This window comes from Trichoderma gamsii (genome assembly GCF_001481775.2).
Source record: "Trichoderma gamsii strain T6085 chromosome Unknown Scaffold_24.2, whole genome shotgun sequence".
Lineage (NCBI taxonomy): Eukaryota > Fungi > Ascomycota > Sordariomycetes > Hypocreales > Hypocreaceae > Trichoderma > Trichoderma gamsii.
Window position 1 is genome coordinate 480846 of NW_020171361.1, and position 18916 is coordinate 499761.

Here is an 18916-nt window from a genome sequence, read left to right on the forward strand (position 1 = left end):
GTCATATTTCGCTCGGAGACGAGGTGGGCGAGGCTCCCGAACGAGCTACCCCTTGCTAGCTAGGTCGCTGATACTCATCCCCGGCGACTTTTCGAACGGTTGGTTATTGACAGCTCTAGTTCTAGGACTAGTCGTCTGCTTACTTTTTTATCGCTAATTCGTGAGGGAGGTGGCTAATGATTAGTGTACGAACGATTAAAACAAACCATGCCTCCAAGTATACGACAATAGCTGGGAAGACAGAAGAGAGACTGACATGGACAAGGACATGGATCTGTGCTGAGCTGAGTCGAGTGGTGAGTAATAGTCCTCGTATATGTTGATTCAGTCATTATTCGGATGGATGATTTCCGAGCCATTGAATAAAAGAGAAAAGGAAATCTTCTTCTTCTTCTGTCATCTTGAGCTACGTTAGCTCCATACGAATTACCAAATACGCAAGATGGGAAGTCGACAAGGGTGACTGGGATGAATGACATGCCTCCTAGGCAGAAGCAACGTCTCAAAGCCCGAAGAAGCAGCAGTATCCTTGACCAAACACGCGAAATGGGTAGCAGCACAGGGCTGAAATGGGGCACTTCATGTCGGAGAAATGGTCCGGATGACTGGAGATGTTGCTAGCTTATCTTGTCCTGTGTAAGGAAAGCCATTTTTTTTCTCTCACGTTTTCACAATCCATAGAGCAGTAGTGGCGTGAGTTATGACAGGATTTTGGGCACACTAACAAAAAGAAGGCGTTGGGTTGCTTCTAGCTTCTGATAAGCACCATATTTTGCACATGAAAGCCTTGAGAGACAGACTAGGTAGAAAAGTAAGAAGACTGCTACTTCTCGTGTTGCTGCTGTCGTGGAACAGCACTTAGTACTGTCTGCCTGGGAAGGGCTTTTTTACGGTTCTGACGTGAGCGCGTGTCAAAACCTGGTCAGCACCCCGGCTTTCGTTGGAAAGACAAACCTCGGGGCGGACTTATGCATATGCATTTGGAGCCGGATTACCAGCAGGTCGATGGGCATAAAGCTAATCTGCATCCTCATACTTGTCTTTCCAAAAGTGGAAGTATGAAATGTTCCCAAGAGAACAAATAGCTTCTGGATCAAAGCTTGCTGTTGACATGCGGAGGAGAAAATATTGACCAAGGACCCGGAAAAAAAGAAAGAAAGGGAAATGGAAGCGCCAGCGAGATCCACCCCTTGCCAGGGTCAGATTCCAAGAAACTGTTAGTAGCTGTAGGACATGGTATTTTATGCGAGTTGGTGTTTTAGTGTGTCCCTAAGCCTGGCTAGGCATATGTAATCTTCTTTGTTATTTGCTGGTGACATCCATACAAGTCGAGCGGCGTGTATGTTTGTCACATACTTGTATGGATCGTTTTCAATATTAAAGGGTCTCATTAGGATTTCTTGTTACGTGGTTATTAGCAAAAGCAGTGGAAGATGAAGATGGGCCACTCACATGAAGCTGAATGCAGGTATTCCATAGCATGAACAGGGAACCGCAGATTGAGTAATCTCAAACTACACATCGTGTCCAAAGTCAGCTCTGTTCTTCAAAATTGGCTAATGCTTTGCTCCGTATAGTGGAAATGATTGATCACCAAAGATACGCAGCAGCATGAGTCAAAGAGGCTTCTCATAGCCCAGTCTTGCACCCCAGCTTCCAGGGCTGGAAGCCAAGGAAGCCACCGAACAACAGGCGAGGCCTGTGTGTTTTTCTAACCAGGATGATCCGTGTTGACGCAAGTCAGACGACGCCGTCTTCGGTTCTCATCGCGGGAGTGAGCATTACCGATGGCCGCGCAAGGATGAACGCATACCTGCTAGTGCTTTGCGATCAGTGATCCATGGTTTTCCGCTAATGCAAGCCTTTAGGTCTCCAGGAAGGAGTCCCGCTTGAGCAGGAAAGCGATGGAGCATATCTAGTTTATGCGGAGAGCCCAACTTACAGACATGGACGTATGAACCATCTCGATGTCTTGTCTGCTATTGACAAAACCCTCTCTCAGTCAACTTGGTCAAAACGGGCCAGGCTCTCATCCCTGGAATACTGATCATCGTCTCCCACAAGAAGCAAGGATCAGGGAATCAACCAACAACCACCCCTAATGCAGTTTGTCCGAGTTGTCCGCATTCCCGTAAGCACTGCTGCAGCAGAGCGAATGGGCGACTTGACGTTCTATCCACCTACTAGGACTTTCATGGCTTTGCAACGCGGGATATAACTATGTCGCGAGGGCACAGTCTCTCAAAGGATGTGGCCTAATATGTTTCCACAAAGAAAAACCGGGATGTATATCCTTGCTTTCGATTTCAGAATTCTGCATGGCATGCCTTGGATATGGAGTCGAGATACAGTCAGATATTCGCTCAGAATGCCCCCTTTCCCCGTGCTGTAGCCGCTGTTTGTCGTAGATGGCATTCTTCTCGCTTATGCTTGTCATGAAGGGGTGTGAATAGTTCTGGCCATGATCCTTTCAGCTTGTCCTAGAACGATCGCTGTGTTTAACGTTAAACGGACACATGTTCCGCTCGGAGGAGCCTCTCCTAGAGGCACACTTGATGGCAGTAATGACACCACCACAAAACCACATGTCGGCGGGCGGGTAAGCGAGATAACCGCTTTGATATTACGCCCCCATCTTCCACGAGCGTAGATTATAATGGGTTAAATACCATTGCTGGCTCTCCAGCGTCAGCCTCTGGTTATCTCATCGTCGAGAGTCGCATGACGAGCAGCTACCTTGCGAGTCGCTACACTCTGGGAAGTGTGATTTCAAGAAACTTATCGTCGATATCGTCCTAGGCTTGTCCCTGCCCCTGTAGAGCATGGTCTCACCACCTGTATGTTGGCGATAATTTTCCCTCCAGGTATAACACAATGTTCCAGCGTTTGTGCACTGCTTGCTGCCACTCCGCACCGGAGGAATGCCCTTGGTTTTAGCCCAAGTTGCATAAAGTTGTCGGCATTTGGAGTCCGCTTTGTAGAGATCAGGCGGATATAAGGCCATCGGGAAAGTTCCCCAAAGGCGGATAACTCTTGTTAGCTGTCGAGTTGCGCGCGCAGAAGCAATTAGCATCTGCAAGATGAGTGGAGCGCATGCCTGGTTGTAGGCCACAAGAAGCATCCCTCAGCACCATCTCTTGCCGAGGCGAAGAAATAGCTCACAAAATACCTAGCAGGGCTCTTCGAGGCGTTTATCTGGACCGTTCAGGCGGCTGTTTCCGACGTAGGATGCGTTGTGCTGTTTGTTTGCTTCATCGTAGTGCGGCGGATAGGATAGGATCAGCGACTGCAAGCGACCGTGTGGCGATGCCCAGCTCATGATTCTGCGCACAGTAGCATACCTGTGGGATTTGATAGGACCGGCGATGATGACTCGGTGGCTATTTCGATGGCATGAGATGCTCTGCATCTGCTGAAGAGAGACAAAGGTTCTTTTTTTCCTGGTCGTGTAGAAAAGACTATACGAACGCTCTTTCGATATCGGGAAGGAGCATCTGTCCGGCTGAATTCGCGGGCTTGGGAAAGACGTCTCGCTTAATTGCATGAATAAGCAAGATGCATCTAAACTTCAATTATCACGATGCTGCGCAGCTCTTCTTGGATCAATCGCTTGAACGGGCATAATTTTGTAGAATGTTCTAGAATTATTTTGTTTAGATATTTGGATAGGATAGCGTAAACATATTAACTCTGCCGCCCTGTATAATAACCATATCAAATCACATGGCATCTAGGTTAAGCGAACGATCTTGTAGATGAGCAACAACAAAGCGGAAGTCCTTTAACCCAAGATGCCAGAAACAAGGATAAAGCCTTAATTAAGACGAGTTTCAATGATATGAGGTGATTGGTACTAAACTGTGGGATTTTTGTCGTTCTGGGGGATTTCTTGGAGTTAACTCTGTTTACTGGTCCACATTCAACAATTGTCTGAGGACATATACTCAAATAGCAGAAGGAAAACACAAAACACAGCAGCAATTTCCCATTACTAAATGAAGACTGCTTGATAGAATCAATTCAGCAGCATATGTGATGTTACGCTAAAAGGTTGAGATGCTCGATGCGATTTGCATCATCGGTAGCTCTCTTATAGAGACCTATCTAATTAGACTCATAGTACGCAATCCGTTATATGCACGTGGTTATAACGGTTTTTGTCTCCTGACTAGTCATATATTAGCTACATTTTATCTTATATATCTTCATGATAATTCATGGCTTTAGCTATTGACGCGTTATTTGCGTGCTGTCTCTTCGATACCTGTTTCGAATAAAACCATGAGGCAGATACTCTTTTCGCGCTTGTCAATAATTTTGCTACAAAGTGATAACACAATTGTGTAACTATACCAAAATTATGACTGTATCCCCAGGCATTCTGTTTGACCTATAAAACAAGAAGCTTCCTAAAAGCTGGGGTATCATGCGTGCGAGCAACTGCGGCCAAAAGTTCTTAATAACGGGATATTCTGCTGAAAAAGATTTCATCAAGTATGAAGTTCCAAGAATGGATAGTCTTTACAAATTCATAGTTTATAGCTCTCTGGATGAGCAATTGGTGAAGTAGCGACCAGAAGCACATTTCGACTTCTAGGCTACTAGTATCTTGCAGTGGTCACTTACCTATACCTCTCTGGCCTGTCGAAGCAACTGTACCACAATTAGGCGGGGGAACAAATTCTTGCGCTTTTCCCACCAGAAAAGGTATTTCCGCGCTTTACAAAACTTCTATCTTTATGAGTACATCTATTACGGTCGTGGGTCCCCTTGCTCTGTTGTCCATGTACAGACTGGACATACTACTATAAGTGCTTGCCAAATATGAACAACAAGCTACCTAAGACGACTCAATAAATGTGACCGAAGTCGACAGCTCTTCGCACTTTATTTGCCTACCTAACTGTATGATGGATCATCTAGCTTCAAGGTCTGCGCCAATCGCGCTGATGATGAAACAAATGGATCAGTGTGCACCATGGCAGCAAAGTCTATTCCTCAAGTCACATTGCACTCGCTATTGGCGAAATTAGAAGATACTGATCTGTTAACTAATTCAAAGAAAGACTAGACGATATTGACTTGGATAAAGCAAGTTTGGGCTTTCCATATCTTGTTCATGGCAAGCAGTTCATGCTGCTACATGTAGCTGTCTTTACAAAGTAACTTCAGTCTCATGGTAACAATATTAGAATGTAAGTTGGGCCGATACCTTAGTTACTTCAACAATATGTATGACTGCTATATCATAATCTACAAAATTAACTTCATCGCAATGCTTACAGTCTCGCAAGAAGGGATTTAACCATTTCTTGAAACCCAACTTGAAAGCGTTTGTTTCTCTTCGCATTGCTTAAAGAGCTCTTTTGTAGTGAGACTTTCATTCACTGTAGATATAATCTGTACCCACAGGTTTAAACAACATATTCCGATTCTTCAAATTGTTTTTCTCCGCTCATACGGCTCTTATTGTTAATCGCTAGCGGTGCTTCTCTTGTTCTGACCGCAAAAGATTTCTACTTAGGGATAGTCCTGGGGAGAGGTAGCATTTTACGTAGACAGGTGAAACTGTGGGTGGAACTAGGGAATGTATATACCGGCACACACTTCGGCAAGAGAAGTGGTCACTTCACTTGGTCGAGTGGTCTATACAACAGAAATAACATTTTCTTGGGGAAGTAACGTTAGCTGCCGGCTCTTCTAGCGAGCCGTCTTTAATACTTGCCCAAAGACAAGCATGTCTTATAATACATACACCATTGTCTAATGCAATTGAACAACATAGGCCTATATGGCCATATAGGTATGTCGGCACAAGAGGAAAATCCATCAACACTACGAGAGGTATCGAGAAAGGACACCCATGAGAACTCCATACTACGCTATTACATCGTGGTTGATCACGCCTACATCCACAAGCAATTAGCATCACCTTCCCCGCGCCTGAATACCGCTTATACAATACCCCGGTCACCACTCAATCACGATCCCGCGATGCTCTCTGCCCACCGCAGGCACAGACGGTGATGGTGCTGGATGCCGCGGTCTGATTGGCTGTTGGCTAGGCTGGGCTCTGCCGTTAAGCGCCGGCAGGTCAGCCACGCACTTGCATGCATGCTGCGGATGGTGCCTGTAACTGTACCTGTACCTGGACCTGGACATGCTGCATCGCGGCTGTGGTGGCCCACCGATGAGTGCTTGGTGCAGATACGGGCGATGATATGCAGCACAGCCCGTGGCATTGACTATGGCCTTTTGGCGACCCAGACCGAGTCGGCGCTGGTGCGGGCATGGCTGTAATCTTGGAAACGGGAGGTCCTAGAATGAAAGAACAATACCTACTCTGGATGTCTTCGTCGTATGAGTCGATGGCATTCAATGACACGTCGCATGCGGCGCCATGGAGCAAGCTGCGCAGGGAATCACGGGCCATGCCCCATGCTGGTTTCGATGAGAGGCCAGACTAGAAGAGACCAGACCGACCAGACCAGACCAGACCGTGGAGCTGTAGACAGAGGCCGGGATGAAACAGGCTCGATCTGCTGCCTGCACGGAGCCATTGCGAAACGACCTGCCCATGCGGAAGACTCCACCGACGTTGCTATATACAGTAGGTAGGCGGCCGATATACTTTTCGGTAGTGGCGCATATTAAACTCTGAGTATGCTCGAGGAAAACAAAGGATCGCCTTGCCACTAAAACAAACCGAGACGCGAAATTGGCTATGGGGTGCTTGCGTGCATTCTGCATGCCTGCTAATGCATATCAGCAGCCACTGGCGCTGCGGTTAATTAGCGACGAGCGTCAAAAATGGAGTTGAGGGCATGCGGCATGCATTCCTGCGAGTAGGTACACCGTGCTGCCGATTACCAGTCAACCAGTTGTGCAACTGCAGAACGCACCTGGGCAGTAACATGAGTCTGGATGAGAAACAGACGCTCTGCAGGTCGTAGGTCAAGTGAATGCATTTCTGCTTGATCTTGCATGTAGTCAGTATCCATGTTTGCTACCTAGGCACAGTAGTAGAGCAGGAGAGAGATGCCCCCGTACTGTATTCGTCAGTGGGCCGCGTCTCCCCTCGTCTCGTCATTGATGGATGGGACTGTTTCGTATGGGATGGGTGATCTCGTTTGAGAAGGCCTGTCAGCCTTTCGAGAGCCCCCGAAATTGACTGATGCCTGCTTGTACGAGTACAGCTAGAATGCCAGGTTGCCCAGCACCAGGACTAGCAGCATCGTGTACTGCTACCACCACGGCCCCTTTGCTCCTGCAAGAGGCAATCAGGCAGAGCAAGGCTGCGGCAAACCTCGAAGAAGCCCCGGCTTGGCGACAGGCATAGCATTAAGATTTCAATAGTCTCGTCGCAGCCTGCACGAGCCTGGAGCAGAGACATGCGCGCGAGGGGACTCGGGGCATGTTTCAGGACAGATACGCACGCAGGGCCAACATTTGGATGACTGTACTTGTAAGATATGGCTGTTCATCGTGGCCAAAGCGAGGCTGACGAGCCAGCCAGGAAAGCGAAATTTAGATGAGCGTTCTATTCTGGTGGTACCTCCCACTGGTACGTGTCCATTGCGCTGGTCTGCCGTGTGATGGGCTAGCAGGGCGACATGAAACACGGGAGGCACTGCTGCGTGGAGTCGACGATCTGGATGGGGACTGGCATGGCCTTCAGGGGGACCCATGTTCTAATTGTAGAAGCATGGGAGCAGAATGCAGGTGTTGCGGTAGCACTCTGGACGGAGCAGCCATTGATGGATGCAAAGACGATGCGCGCTGGCTCTCGATGCGGAACCAGCCGTACCTTGAAGACGACCAGCATCTGATAGCAGTGCCCGTGTGAAACCATTCGCAGCTGAGTCTAGAGCATCCTAGACGCAAGACTTGATCTGGTCTGGCCCGACCCGGATTCCTGGACGGAAAAGCAAAAGCCAACGCCAGCCGTAGCAAACTAGGCGCGCTACCGGCAAAAGACGAGAAGCGTTCGTGCAGAGGACTCGACGGGAGCCAAACAACTGGGCCCCGCCAATCCTCGAGTCGTTGGACTAGGGATTCTTACGGCGGTGGTCGACATCGTGGCTGTTCCTGATTGACTGGAGATTATTAGTCCAGTGCTTGTACAAGAAAAACGCCCTTTTTTTTATTTCTGCGCCTCACGTGCCGGTTTGGTGGACTTTGCGATGATGACGATGACACTGAAGCCGCTGATGATGATGCTGACGATGCGTAGAGGGCGTTCCCGTCGTCGCCGTATTTGTTCTTCTTGCTTCTCTTCCTCGGTCGGCCAAGCAGAGTAAATGACTCTTGCGGCACGAATTGGTAATGCGAAGCTCCCGCCTCGGGCGAAGCGGAGAACCAGAGCGAAAGAAGCAGAGATGCGTTGCTTGAGGGTGTCGTCATGTACGAGGTCCCAGTGCAGCGTGCGCTGTGATTGGCTAGGGACCGGCGCGAGCGACAGAAGTTGGTGTGCTGGTACCGGTACTTTCCCCTGAGCGCTGAGGGAGGAATCCCCGCTGCAGGGAGAGAGTGTTCAATGTTGCTATTTTGCGAGGAGAGAGAGTTGAGCAGGGGTTGGGCAGCCATCGGGCTTCTGCGGAGGGGGTCTGTCTGTCTGTCTGTCTAAGGTAGTCAGTTGGAGAGGAGTAGAGCAGAGCAAAGCAGGTACCGGCTACCTGCTTGCGCGTCGAGAATATGGGGCTGCTCCATCTTGGGCGCTTGTCACGCGGCAAGTTGCGAGTTGCTAGAGACTGGAGGGAACAGCAAGGCCTGACACATGGCGCATTCGGCGTGGCCCGAGCTGGGTGTCGTTTTATTCTTGTTTTATTTGTGTTTGTCCTCGTCTGGTGCCTATTGATCGCATTGATGTAAAAGTAGGCACTTGTAAGCTACAGGTGCAATTGCCGGGGTACAGTATGGGCAAAAGAGCACATGGAGCTCCCGAGCCCTGGCGTTTCCATCGCCCCGCAAGAGGCTCCAAGCGTGTTCAAGTACAGGTACTGCCCGTACACTGCTACTAGTACCATCTGGGAATCTGCTGAGAATCGAATCCCTCGGGCCTCCTCGCCGCCCTGATTGGCCACACGCCAGCGTCCTGCGGCTTCTGACTTGCGCCATCCAGCAGCCATCCCAGCAGCCAAACAGCAGCCAAACAGCGCCTCTAGTTCCTGGCAGGTGCTGCAGCCGCTGCTCATTGGCCGCCATGCCGCAGCCTCGCCCCGCCCAGCCTCTGCGCCGCGGCCTGTGACTGGCGGTGGGCTTCGCGCTGCTGCCCCCTCCACCGCTAGCAGCGCCCTCGCCCAGCTGTCAGTGGCCTGTCACGGCGCCCTGGGCTTCTGCCTCTCGCCCATTGTCGCTGCTCAGGGGTCTGGTCCCCTAGGTCCACCTGCGGTTTTAGGGCCCTCAGCGCACCCTCCTCCACCGTCGCCTCCTGTCTAGCGCGTTTTCCCGCTGGGCTCCTCATTTTGCCTCTCCCTCCGGCCACCTGCAATTAATTCTACGCCACCAGCTCTTTTTTTTTTTTCTCTTCTTTTTTCTCTCTCTCTCCAATCTTCTCCTCTCCACCCTTCCTCCACCTCCGTCCGTCTTTGTCCCATCACCATTTACACCGCCTCTTATTATTTTCTCCTCTCTCTTCTCCCTTCAGTGGCCTCTTCTTGCCTCGCCTTATTTTCAATCTCTTCGCTTTTCGAGTCTCGTCTTTTTTTCGTTGCGGATTCGCCTCTACTCGCCCTTCATTCACCGCTGCGCGTATATCGCTTCAATCTCGCACAACGGGACTTTTCGGCTCGTGGAATAAAGAATAAAAAAGACTTCAACCAAAAAAGGATTAAAAAAAGATTTCGACAACTCCCCAGGGACAAAGAGGACAGTTTAAGGAGACCGACAGCAATTTTTTATGGAAAGCGCATTCACTTGTGACCGCCGTTAATCGACTGTAATTATTCTTCGACCGCTCCTTGCTTTCGTCAAGACCGCATCGCTCCAGCATATCTCATTCGACCGATCGTTGATAACGCAGCATTTGGGACGCCGCAAAGCTTGTTTTGTCGTTTCACTACAAGGAAATACACGGACCGCCCAAGACCTTTGTCGCGCTTCTCGAAGACCGCCTAGCTGGAACCTTGGACACGTTAAACACGAGTTTTTACTTTCGTGCCTTTTTGCCGCCACCATCGCGAAAATCGCACGCGCCCCCTTTTCCGTTTTAGCCTTTTCAACCTCAAGCATCACCTGCTTGGGTTTTAACCTTGACGGAAAGCTCAACTCTATTGCAGCCCATCTCTTGGCGCGTCGCTTACTCGTTATTAACTCGTCACTTCCCTTTGCAAAAAAATCTGCTTTGCTTTGGAACCATCCTTCATTTGATTTCCAAACAATCTTTTTCCTCTCCTTGCATCACGCCGATTTAATTTTCGCCCTCCGTCGTTTGATGCTCGGAGATTTCTTCTGCTTCTTGTGAACATACTACAATTTCTTGGATTTTCGACCTTTTTCTTCATTTCTCCTCGGCTTTTCTCGTCCTTTTGAACTGTCTTTGCTCGACGGTTCATTCTTCGTCAGCCTTCGATTCAAAGCATCGCTTCCGCATTTTATCAAATCTCGATTCTACCGCATATTAGACTTCTAATCTCTTTCGCACCGCATTAGACATTTGAATCTGTTGATTCGGCTCGTCCGCAACGCCCGATTCTTCGTCACATCACCTCATTTTCAAGCACCATTTTCCTTTTCTTTTTCTGAGCCATGGACGCAGGCAGTCTCGCTCAGATGTCTTCCAACTTTGTTTCTCCCGGTGGCCTGGCCTCGCGCCGCGGCAGCCAGAACATCAAGCCGCTCTCTTTTGATACCATTAAGCAGGGCAACAAAAACCAGGACGGCGGCATTCCAACTCCCCGTACCAGCCGCTCTCATCTGCTTGCGGGCCTGAGAACGGCCCCCAAGTCTGCTGCGGCGGCTTCCTTTGGTCCCATGTCGCCCACTGGTGCCGATGGTCCTATGCAGCAATTCGCTCGGAACGGATACGGCTATGGGCAGGGTAATGTTTACAACCCTCCCCTGACCGCTTTCCCTCAATATGGCCAGCAACATCAGCAGCAGCAGCAGCAACAGCAGCAGCAGCATCACTATGCCAATCAAGTGGGACAGCAGTACACGGTTGACCAAGTACTCGCTCCTCCCCAGCTGTCCATGGATGAGCAGCTGCAAGAGCAGATGGATCCCAACCTCTATGCCCAGCTTGTCGCTACAAACATGTATCTTGCCCAGCAGCAGCAGAGACTTCAGCAGCAGCTCAGGAGCGTCCAGGCCGCAGCCCAGCAATTCCAGCAACTCAACCTCGGCAACAACCAGCTTGCTCAGCAGCAAGCCGCCGCTTTCTACGAGCAGCAGCAACATCTCGCCGCACAGGCCGCCGCCGCTCAAGGCCAACAAGTCTACTACGATTCCGCTACCGGCCAATACTACGTCGATACCTCGGCCGCCAAGGCTGTTTCTTCCATTAGCGTTGAGCAGCAGCCCATGACTCCCGGCTTCAACAACTTCCAGCAGCAAATGCAGATGATGCAGCAGCAGTCTCGCCAGCAGCAGCAGGGCACCCCTCGTGTCCAGGTTTCGCCGCCTCCTGAGGGCCAGCAGGGCTCGTTCCGTGGCGCCTCACCCCCACGCCGCTTCGATTCTCCTACCGAGGTCACTCCTCTTCCTCCACCATCTGCCAACGCCTTCCGACGCGGACATAAGAAGTCATCCTCTCTCGCCGTTAACAGCGTGCTGGCAGCCGCCGCCGCAGCAGCAGGGGACGCTGGCAAGTCTCCTGCGCCCAAGACGGCCACCTTCCCCACCCCTGCCACTGGTGGATATGGCCCTGGTCAGGCTCGGGCTGGTGAGCATCCAATCCGTCAACCTCGCGGGCCACCTTCCATGGACGAGCTGAAAGCGAAACCCACGGCCAAATACGAGGGCAGCAAGAACTTTGCTACTCGCACCCGACGATCGGCCGTCCACAACCTTGTTCGTGCTGGTCTGGAGCGCCGCAAAGGATCTGGCAGCTCCAGCGGCAGCATGAGCCCCGTCTCCGAGACGGCTGAAGAGTCAGCGACGCCCATCACTGACAACGAGTCTGACTCTGGACGTAGTGGCTCAGGCAGCTTAGCTGGTGAGGTGGAATGCCGTACTTCGCGAGCCTCTGCTGCTGGCGGCTGGGGCGCTATCGGCTCAGACCGACCTAGCTCGCGGCAAAAGGTCCGCGGCAGCGTTGACAGCAACTCTGGCTCTGAGAGCGACAGCAACTCGTTTGCCGATGTTTTCAAGAATGGTGCTCTGCGAGCATCCAAATCACAGGAGGCTGCAGATGGTCAGCGCAAGGCCCCCAGACTGGTTCTGACCAGCGTTGAGAAGCGTAAGATGGCTTCTGTGGCATAAACAAAAGCTCAAGTCGCATGTGTTTTTATACCTTATTCTTCTTTGCCTTTCTCATTATTATAATTCTTATGACTTGACGCTCCCGGACTCTACTTTTTGACATGACCCTTTGGACCTGCGAATTGCATTTATACATCGACCACAATGTCGATCTCGACAGCTTTTCGCCTCTGCTATTATTCTTCATTTTCTTTCTACAACAAAGGCAGCCTCGCATGGATGAATGCGTGCTTAATGTGCGTGAGGCCAAGTCATGGTCATACTCTTATCAATGATTATTTTATAATTCACTTCTCGACTGTCCTTTAAAACACGGATTTTCTTTTTTTTTTTTCTTCTCTCCGAACCGGACCAAGGGGGCGATTGCCCAGGGAACAGTTTTGTTTTATGGTGACAAGTTGAAAACTTATACGACTAGTGAAAGACGACAATATCAAAGAGGGCGGGAGACACAAACAAACTGCTACCTCCTCGAGGGTAGACCCCTAAGCGCGCGAGCCGAGAGGACGCAAGACTCATCCAGCGGGCCTGGCATGGCAGACATCACGAAAACGTGCACCCCTTGGTATTCTTTCTTTACGCATCTTTGTTGCTCTGTTTACTCGAGCGCGTATGGTTTTTGACTTGTCACACAGGACTGGATTGACTAGGATGGAGGGAGCTCTAGGGTTGGGACATGGGTAGTGATAAGCTTTTACAGATAAGCACATGAATATAAGTTGATGGGCCAAAACAGACTCGTGCTTTGATGTGATGCTAAAGCGATGAATTGTATATGTATATATACCTGCTTTTGTAATTGTATGAATTGATCAACATAGAGTAGCCATGCAAATAAAGAAAGTCAACAAAGATCAAAAGCCAATCCTTTTCAAGTCTATCCCTCCTCTCTCTCTCCTGGTTAATTTCTAAGCCAAAAAAAAAAAAAAAAAAGAGCCATCAAAAAACTCTTCTCTTCTCTATAACACTTGATCATGATTTAAGTGTAATTACATCTGCTTTTTCTTTTACTCTTTGTCTTTCCCTCTTCCGTCCTTCCCTTCCTTCCTTTTATACCTCATTATCGTTGCTTTCATTGATTTTGAAAAAAGGAAAAAAAAAACATATTATATCGTTAATAGATGCTTAGTCGTTTCTTAGTCATTCATTTGTATATTCTGTTGACTAGTGAATCTCTCTCTCTCTTTTCGTAATGTTCGTTTGAATTTGGAATAAGTATTCGTCTTATCGACTTGCTTGTCTCATGACTTCAATCGACGACGAAGACGTTTTATGCCTCGCCTTTGGCGTCGAAATCATTCCCACGCTGTTATTGCTGCTATTCGGCCGAGGTCCGCTCTCGCCTCTGCTGCTCAAGTTGCTCTCGCTGCGGACTACCATTGGGGCCATGAATTCTCCTCTGAGCATCCCTGCGCTGCTGCGGCCCTGGATGCTCGCTGCTAGAGGCGTTCGCGGAAGTCTACTCTTCACTGCTGGCACGTAACCGCCGGAGCTGCTGCCACCGCTACTGGCCGCTGAGCTCGAGTCGTTGCTAACGCGCCGAGGAAAGTTTGTAGGCCCTTCTCGGCTGTGAGGTCGATATACGACGTTCTCTCGGTCGAGTGCTCCTGAGCGCCGAGGACTGGCAGCGACTTCGATGTAGGCATTGCTTGCTATGCTGCCTCTGCTCCTGTGCGTTGGTGTCTGAGGAGTCATGGACATTGGGGACTGCATGCCCACCGGGGTGTAGTTTGTGTTGTGCCGTGATCCGCGCCTGGAAGAGGATAAGTTGACCGACGTGGAAGACGCCATTCCCTGGTTCATCATCATGACCGGGGGCGGGTATGAAGAGTGCGACTTGACCAGCTCTGAAGCAAGATTGCGAACAAGCACCGCGGAATCCTTCTCTGCCAAGATCTGGATCGAGTCCATGAGAGACCGCATCTGGGCGCTGTTGAGTGTCCTGGCGCCGTCTCCGCTACCGAGAAACCCTGGCTCACAGACGTCCATAATGGCACGCACAAGACGCAGCAAGTTTAGCCGCACCACCGCCTTCTTATGCCCCAGCCGCTGGGTAATTCCGGCAAACATTTCGGGCTTTGCTAGTGATACCGTCAGTCCCGGGCTCAGTCGAAGAAGCTTCAGCAGCGGTTCTAAAAGGTTAAAGTCAAATGCGTTGAGCCTATTAGTGCCAAAGCAAGAGACGATGGCTCGCGAGAAGTTGTTGTCCATCAGGTGGCTCTCCACGTTGGCCGTTTCCTCCTGCAGCCACACCAAGATGGCGTCCAGCGCAGTGACCTGCCAGTACTGGTCAGACAATAGGGAGACATAGAAATCGAGGCCCTTGTTTTGCCAAAGGTACCGTCGTCCCTTTGATCCGGAGTGGGCCATGTCGCAGAGAATCGGCAGGGCAAATTCCTTCGGCGGCCGGTCTGTCTTCATGATCCGTAGCAACAGCGGGATGATGCCTCCAACAGCTGCGTCTTCCTGCCTTTCTTTGCTTAGCCGGCAGAGGTTGAACATCGTGTTGAGAACCTGATTAGAGATCTCGCGGAGGTGTTTGTGATTCTTCTTCATGCTGTAGCTTAACAGGTCGATGAGGAAGTCAATGGCATCAGCGGAGTGCAGTGATTCGATGGTGGTTGAGAGCATGGAAAGATTCTTGATGAACCTGAGCATGGTGATCTGGTGGATCGGCGTCATTCGTCGGAGATCTTTGAGGACGCTCTTCAGCACCTGTCGATCTGCCACCACCTCCTTGACGTAATTCTCAGCCTGGCTGAAGAGGTAAAAGATATTCACAATACGCCCTTCAATAAGCTCACTGAACTCATCCTCCCCTTCTTCGTCGAGAACTCGGTGTAGAACAAGCGCTAGCGGGTAAAGAATTTTGCTTCTCGAGAAGATTCTGCAAAAGTCATTTTTGGGAGTTGGCCCTTGTAGCTCAAACACATTCCAAATGCCGTTTACACCGATAAGCACAAGATCTCGAGAGCTATCGTAATCTTCGTCTAGGAATTCGACAAGAACGTTCAAACCACCTGCTGAAACAAACATCTGTAGCGTCAAAGTCGAGGTCTGATACATCTGGCGGACAAATGCGGCTGCTTCAAGACGAATCTCGTTGGAATACTGGCGGGCAGCAAATTTCGTGATGATGGGTATGCCACCAACGAAACACAGATTCTCTTGAATTTCAACATCGTCGAGGATAATCTATATATTTCCAGATTAGAAAGGAGAAAGCTCATGTCTTGTATATCCAAAGGGAAGCCTTTACCGTATTGACAAGTCGAAGCAAATGGTAAATCAGGTGATGTTTGCTCTTCACTGTACAAGGCTCTAGAATTTCCAAAAGAGGAAGCAATCCGTGAGCGGTGATGATTAAATTTTTCGCATCTGGATTTTCCCAGAGTAGATTCAGCTAGGTTCTCTCGATTAGCTTCAAACTCAAAGCGCTCGCCACCTTGATACGACTTACTAATTCGACAGCAAGATCTGCCAAATACTCCTCGCCTTCTGTCATTTTCAAAAGGCCAACCATTTCTTCCACTTTCTCTGCGAGACGCGCATGTCTGTCTCGCGCAATCTTTGCGTCCATGTCCATCTCATCCCACCCTGGATCCATGGACGCAAAGGGGTCATCTTCGTCGTCTTCATCGCCCAGCCAAGAGTTTCCTGAGATCCTTGACATGAGCATAAGGCCGGCTTCTTCGGATCCTCGTTCGCTTTCTTCTTTTTCAGCTATTGATTCTTCGGGCCCGAATATGTCAGAAAAGTCCTCGTCATCATCTTCGGCGAACTTCTGGATCTCGATAGACGAGCGAGTGCGTCTCATGGGACGATCGGGGAGAACTGACGGCCTCGAAGGGCCCTTTTTTCTTACACTCCCGTCTATTGTCTGCATTGACCGGGGCAAGCTAGTGAGGTCAGATGGATGGAAGAGCTGAGGTGCATCAGGTTGGCGAAGACCCTGAAAGAAAGCATTGCAATATCAGCATGACTGTCACATCAAATTTGTGAAAGATTAAGGGAAAAAAGTAAATGCAACAATATAGGAGCCTCACCTTTCGGACCGCTTGATGAACCTTCTGGTCAAACACACTATCGTCATCAGAGAAGAGATCAGAGTAGTCTTCAGAGCTTTGTTCTCGGAACATGGCGCCAGGGCGAGGGGGCAGCTCGAATTTGTTCCCAAAGTGTGATTTCGGAGGCGATTTCGCTTTAGATAGGTTGGGTGAAACTACTGCCGGATCCATGCTCGATTTGGATCGTTGATGCAGCATTTTTGGTGGCGATGGAAGCTTCGGTGCTATGGCTTTCCTTGACATTGGTCGAATTGTCTGCTCTTGTGCTTCGATGTAGGCCTGCTGATTCGGTCCCTTTATCGTCATCATATCGCCTTCAAAATCTTCGTCGTAGTTATTTTCACTCCGGAGATCATTGACCGACGCAAAGGCCTTGAGTTTGTCAGCAGAAAGAAGGCCTCCAAAATTGTCCTGTGGCCTCAGATGCGGTAGCTGCAAAGCACTGGGAGATATTGCCGTCGCAAAGTCGTCATCCCAGTTGTCATCATCTGAGTTACAATGTCAGCTTTAACCGTTATGGGCAAGCATCATTCAATTGAGAATGCTGGCGTACCTAACTCAGCCAGCTTGAAGGCACTTGCACCCGCACCCGCACCCGCGCTCAGCCTGGGCTTGGCGAGGCTCAGGCGGCCCTTGGGCGTTCCACCAGAATACCGAGACAAGCCATCGGAGCCGGTGGATACACGAAGTGAGGTTCCCGAAGAATTAAGCGCTCTGTTCCACTGCTTGACCTCCTCGACGGCCTCATTGAAGTTGGCCGGTGGCTTCGAGACCGGCGCATCAGTGCGGCGGCATCCTACGATCCAGGCATGCCTTAGTAACTTGCGAGCTGACACTCTGAGGTTGGGATCCTTCTGAAAGCACTGCATGAGAAAGTCTCGGGCTGCCTATTTGTCCAAGTCAGTATTTCGTATGATATCTAGCATTCTACCTTTCAACAGAGAAGGGTATTATCCTCAAGACGCACAGCTGATATACCCTCGGGCAATGGAGGGTGATCGTCATTGACAATGGCAAACAGTGCCGGCATAGCTGCCAAGTTGTGATAAGGCGGCCTGCCCTGAAGAAGCTCGATAACGGTACAGCCAACGCTCCAGATGTCCGAAGCGGAGCTGGCTCCCGAAAGCTGAATAATCTCGGGGGCCATCCAGTACGGGGTGCCTACGACTTGCGCCTCCTTATCCTGGCCACCAGCCAGTGTGCTAGTCGAGACCCCAAAGTCGGCAAGCTTGACCGTTCCGTCCTTGGTGGTGAGGATGTTGGCGCCCTTGATGTCACGGTGGATGACACCCTGGTCGTGTAGATAGTGAAGGCCCTGGAGAACCTGGGTCATGTAGACACCGACCAGATTCTCAGGGAACTTGCCGTACTCTCTGCATATTGAGTGTAGGGAGCCATTCTCGCAATATCTGCAGAAATGATGACGTCAGTCGTAATTCATATCCAAGTAGAGCTGCTGGTTTCGAATTGCCTACTCTAAAATGATGTTGAGACAGTCGGCAGTCTTGGCGAAACCGATGTACTTGACGATGTTGTCATGCTTCACGTGGTTAGCTTCTCTCAGTCAGCTCTACTTAGGGGGTTTCTCTTACCAAAAGGTTCTTGAGCAGATCAATTTCGCTCTGGCAGACACACAATTAGTATCGCCCACATGTCTGGTGAGATGTGCAGATATGAAGAAGTTGTATAGGAAGGTATCCAGATCCTGTCATGCCGCCATGGACTCACCTCCATCATCCGCAATTCGCTCTTTGGCAGATCCGTCAGCTTGATCTGCTTGATAGCAACAGCCTCTCCAGTGCCCCAGTTGAACGCCTTGTACACCGACCCAAAGGCTCCCTTTCCGATACATTCGCCCAGACGCTGTCTTTCCGGTCAGCAAACTCTCCAAGTTTCAGCAAAAAAAGCATTCTCTCATTTCGCCACCACTGCTGATTCGAATTGGCATCTATGCGTCAAGGGTCGGCACATACATAGTCCTTCAGCCCTGGGTCCTGCATCGCTGCGTTCTCCCTTGCCCTCTCTTTGCGTGACGGTGTAGACTGGGTTGAGGATCTCTCTCTCGGGGTCCCTCCGGCGAACCGCCCATTGCTAGCGGGATATATGTTCTCTGCCGGCATCTCGCTCGCTGTGTCGTTCTGCCACTCGTCTTATCTTGCTGAAGCTTGCAAGGATCGCAGGTCGACGACGTCCGCTGTAGTTTTTCCCCCCTCCTCTCGTTGATCTGCGCAGCCTTGCAAAACTCTCTGCCTCGGCGGCAGGCAAAATCGTAGCGAATGGCGAGTTGGAAGAAAAAAGATCCGCAGGGGAGTCGATGGCATGCCCGCCGATGGGTCTGTAGCTTCGTGTATCGCTCGCATTCGCCCGAATTATTTCAGAGGGTGGGCGGCATTCATCGAAAAGGCGGCGGCGGGGGAGAATCGCTGCGA

The 18916-nt window shown here is 50.3% G+C and overlaps 3 protein-coding genes across 3 annotated transcripts; 2 read left to right on the top strand and 1 right to left on the bottom strand.

Moving 5' to 3' along the window:
* Nucleotides 1–8915: 8915 nt before the first annotated feature.
* TGAM01_v206965 (hypothetical protein) lies at nt 8916–9438 on the top strand (the record flags this gene model as incomplete). The annotated part of the gene is made up of 2 exons (XM_018804277.1): nt 8916–8996; nt 9091–9438. 2 exons carry the CDS (start codon nt 8916–8918, stop codon nt 9436–9438), a joined length of 429 nt encoding a protein of 142 aa, XP_018662392.1.
* Nucleotides 9439–10746: 1308 nt separating this feature from the next.
* Nucleotides 10747–12420, top strand: TGAM01_v206967 (hypothetical protein; the record flags this gene model as incomplete). The annotated part of the gene is made up of 2 exons (XM_024549986.1): nt 10747–11150; nt 11766–12420. The coding sequence occupies 2 exons, from the start codon at nt 10747–10749 to the stop codon at nt 12418–12420; spliced, it is 1059 nt and encodes a 352-aa protein (XP_024405295.1).
* Nucleotides 12421–13644: 1224 nt separating this feature from the next.
* On the bottom strand, nt 13645–18607 carry TGAM01_v206966 (STE/STE11/CDC15 protein kinase; the record flags this gene model as incomplete). The annotated part of the gene is made up of 10 exons (XM_018804275.2): nt 13645–15615; nt 15680–15823; nt 15881–16372; nt 16467–16975; nt 17041–17374; nt 17455–17896; nt 17963–18027; nt 18080–18109; nt 18216–18350; nt 18461–18607. The coding sequence occupies 10 exons, from the start codon at nt 18605–18607 to the stop codon at nt 13645–13647; spliced, it is 4269 nt and encodes a 1422-aa protein (XP_018662390.2).
* Between the last annotated feature and the right edge of the window lie 309 nt (nt 18608–18916).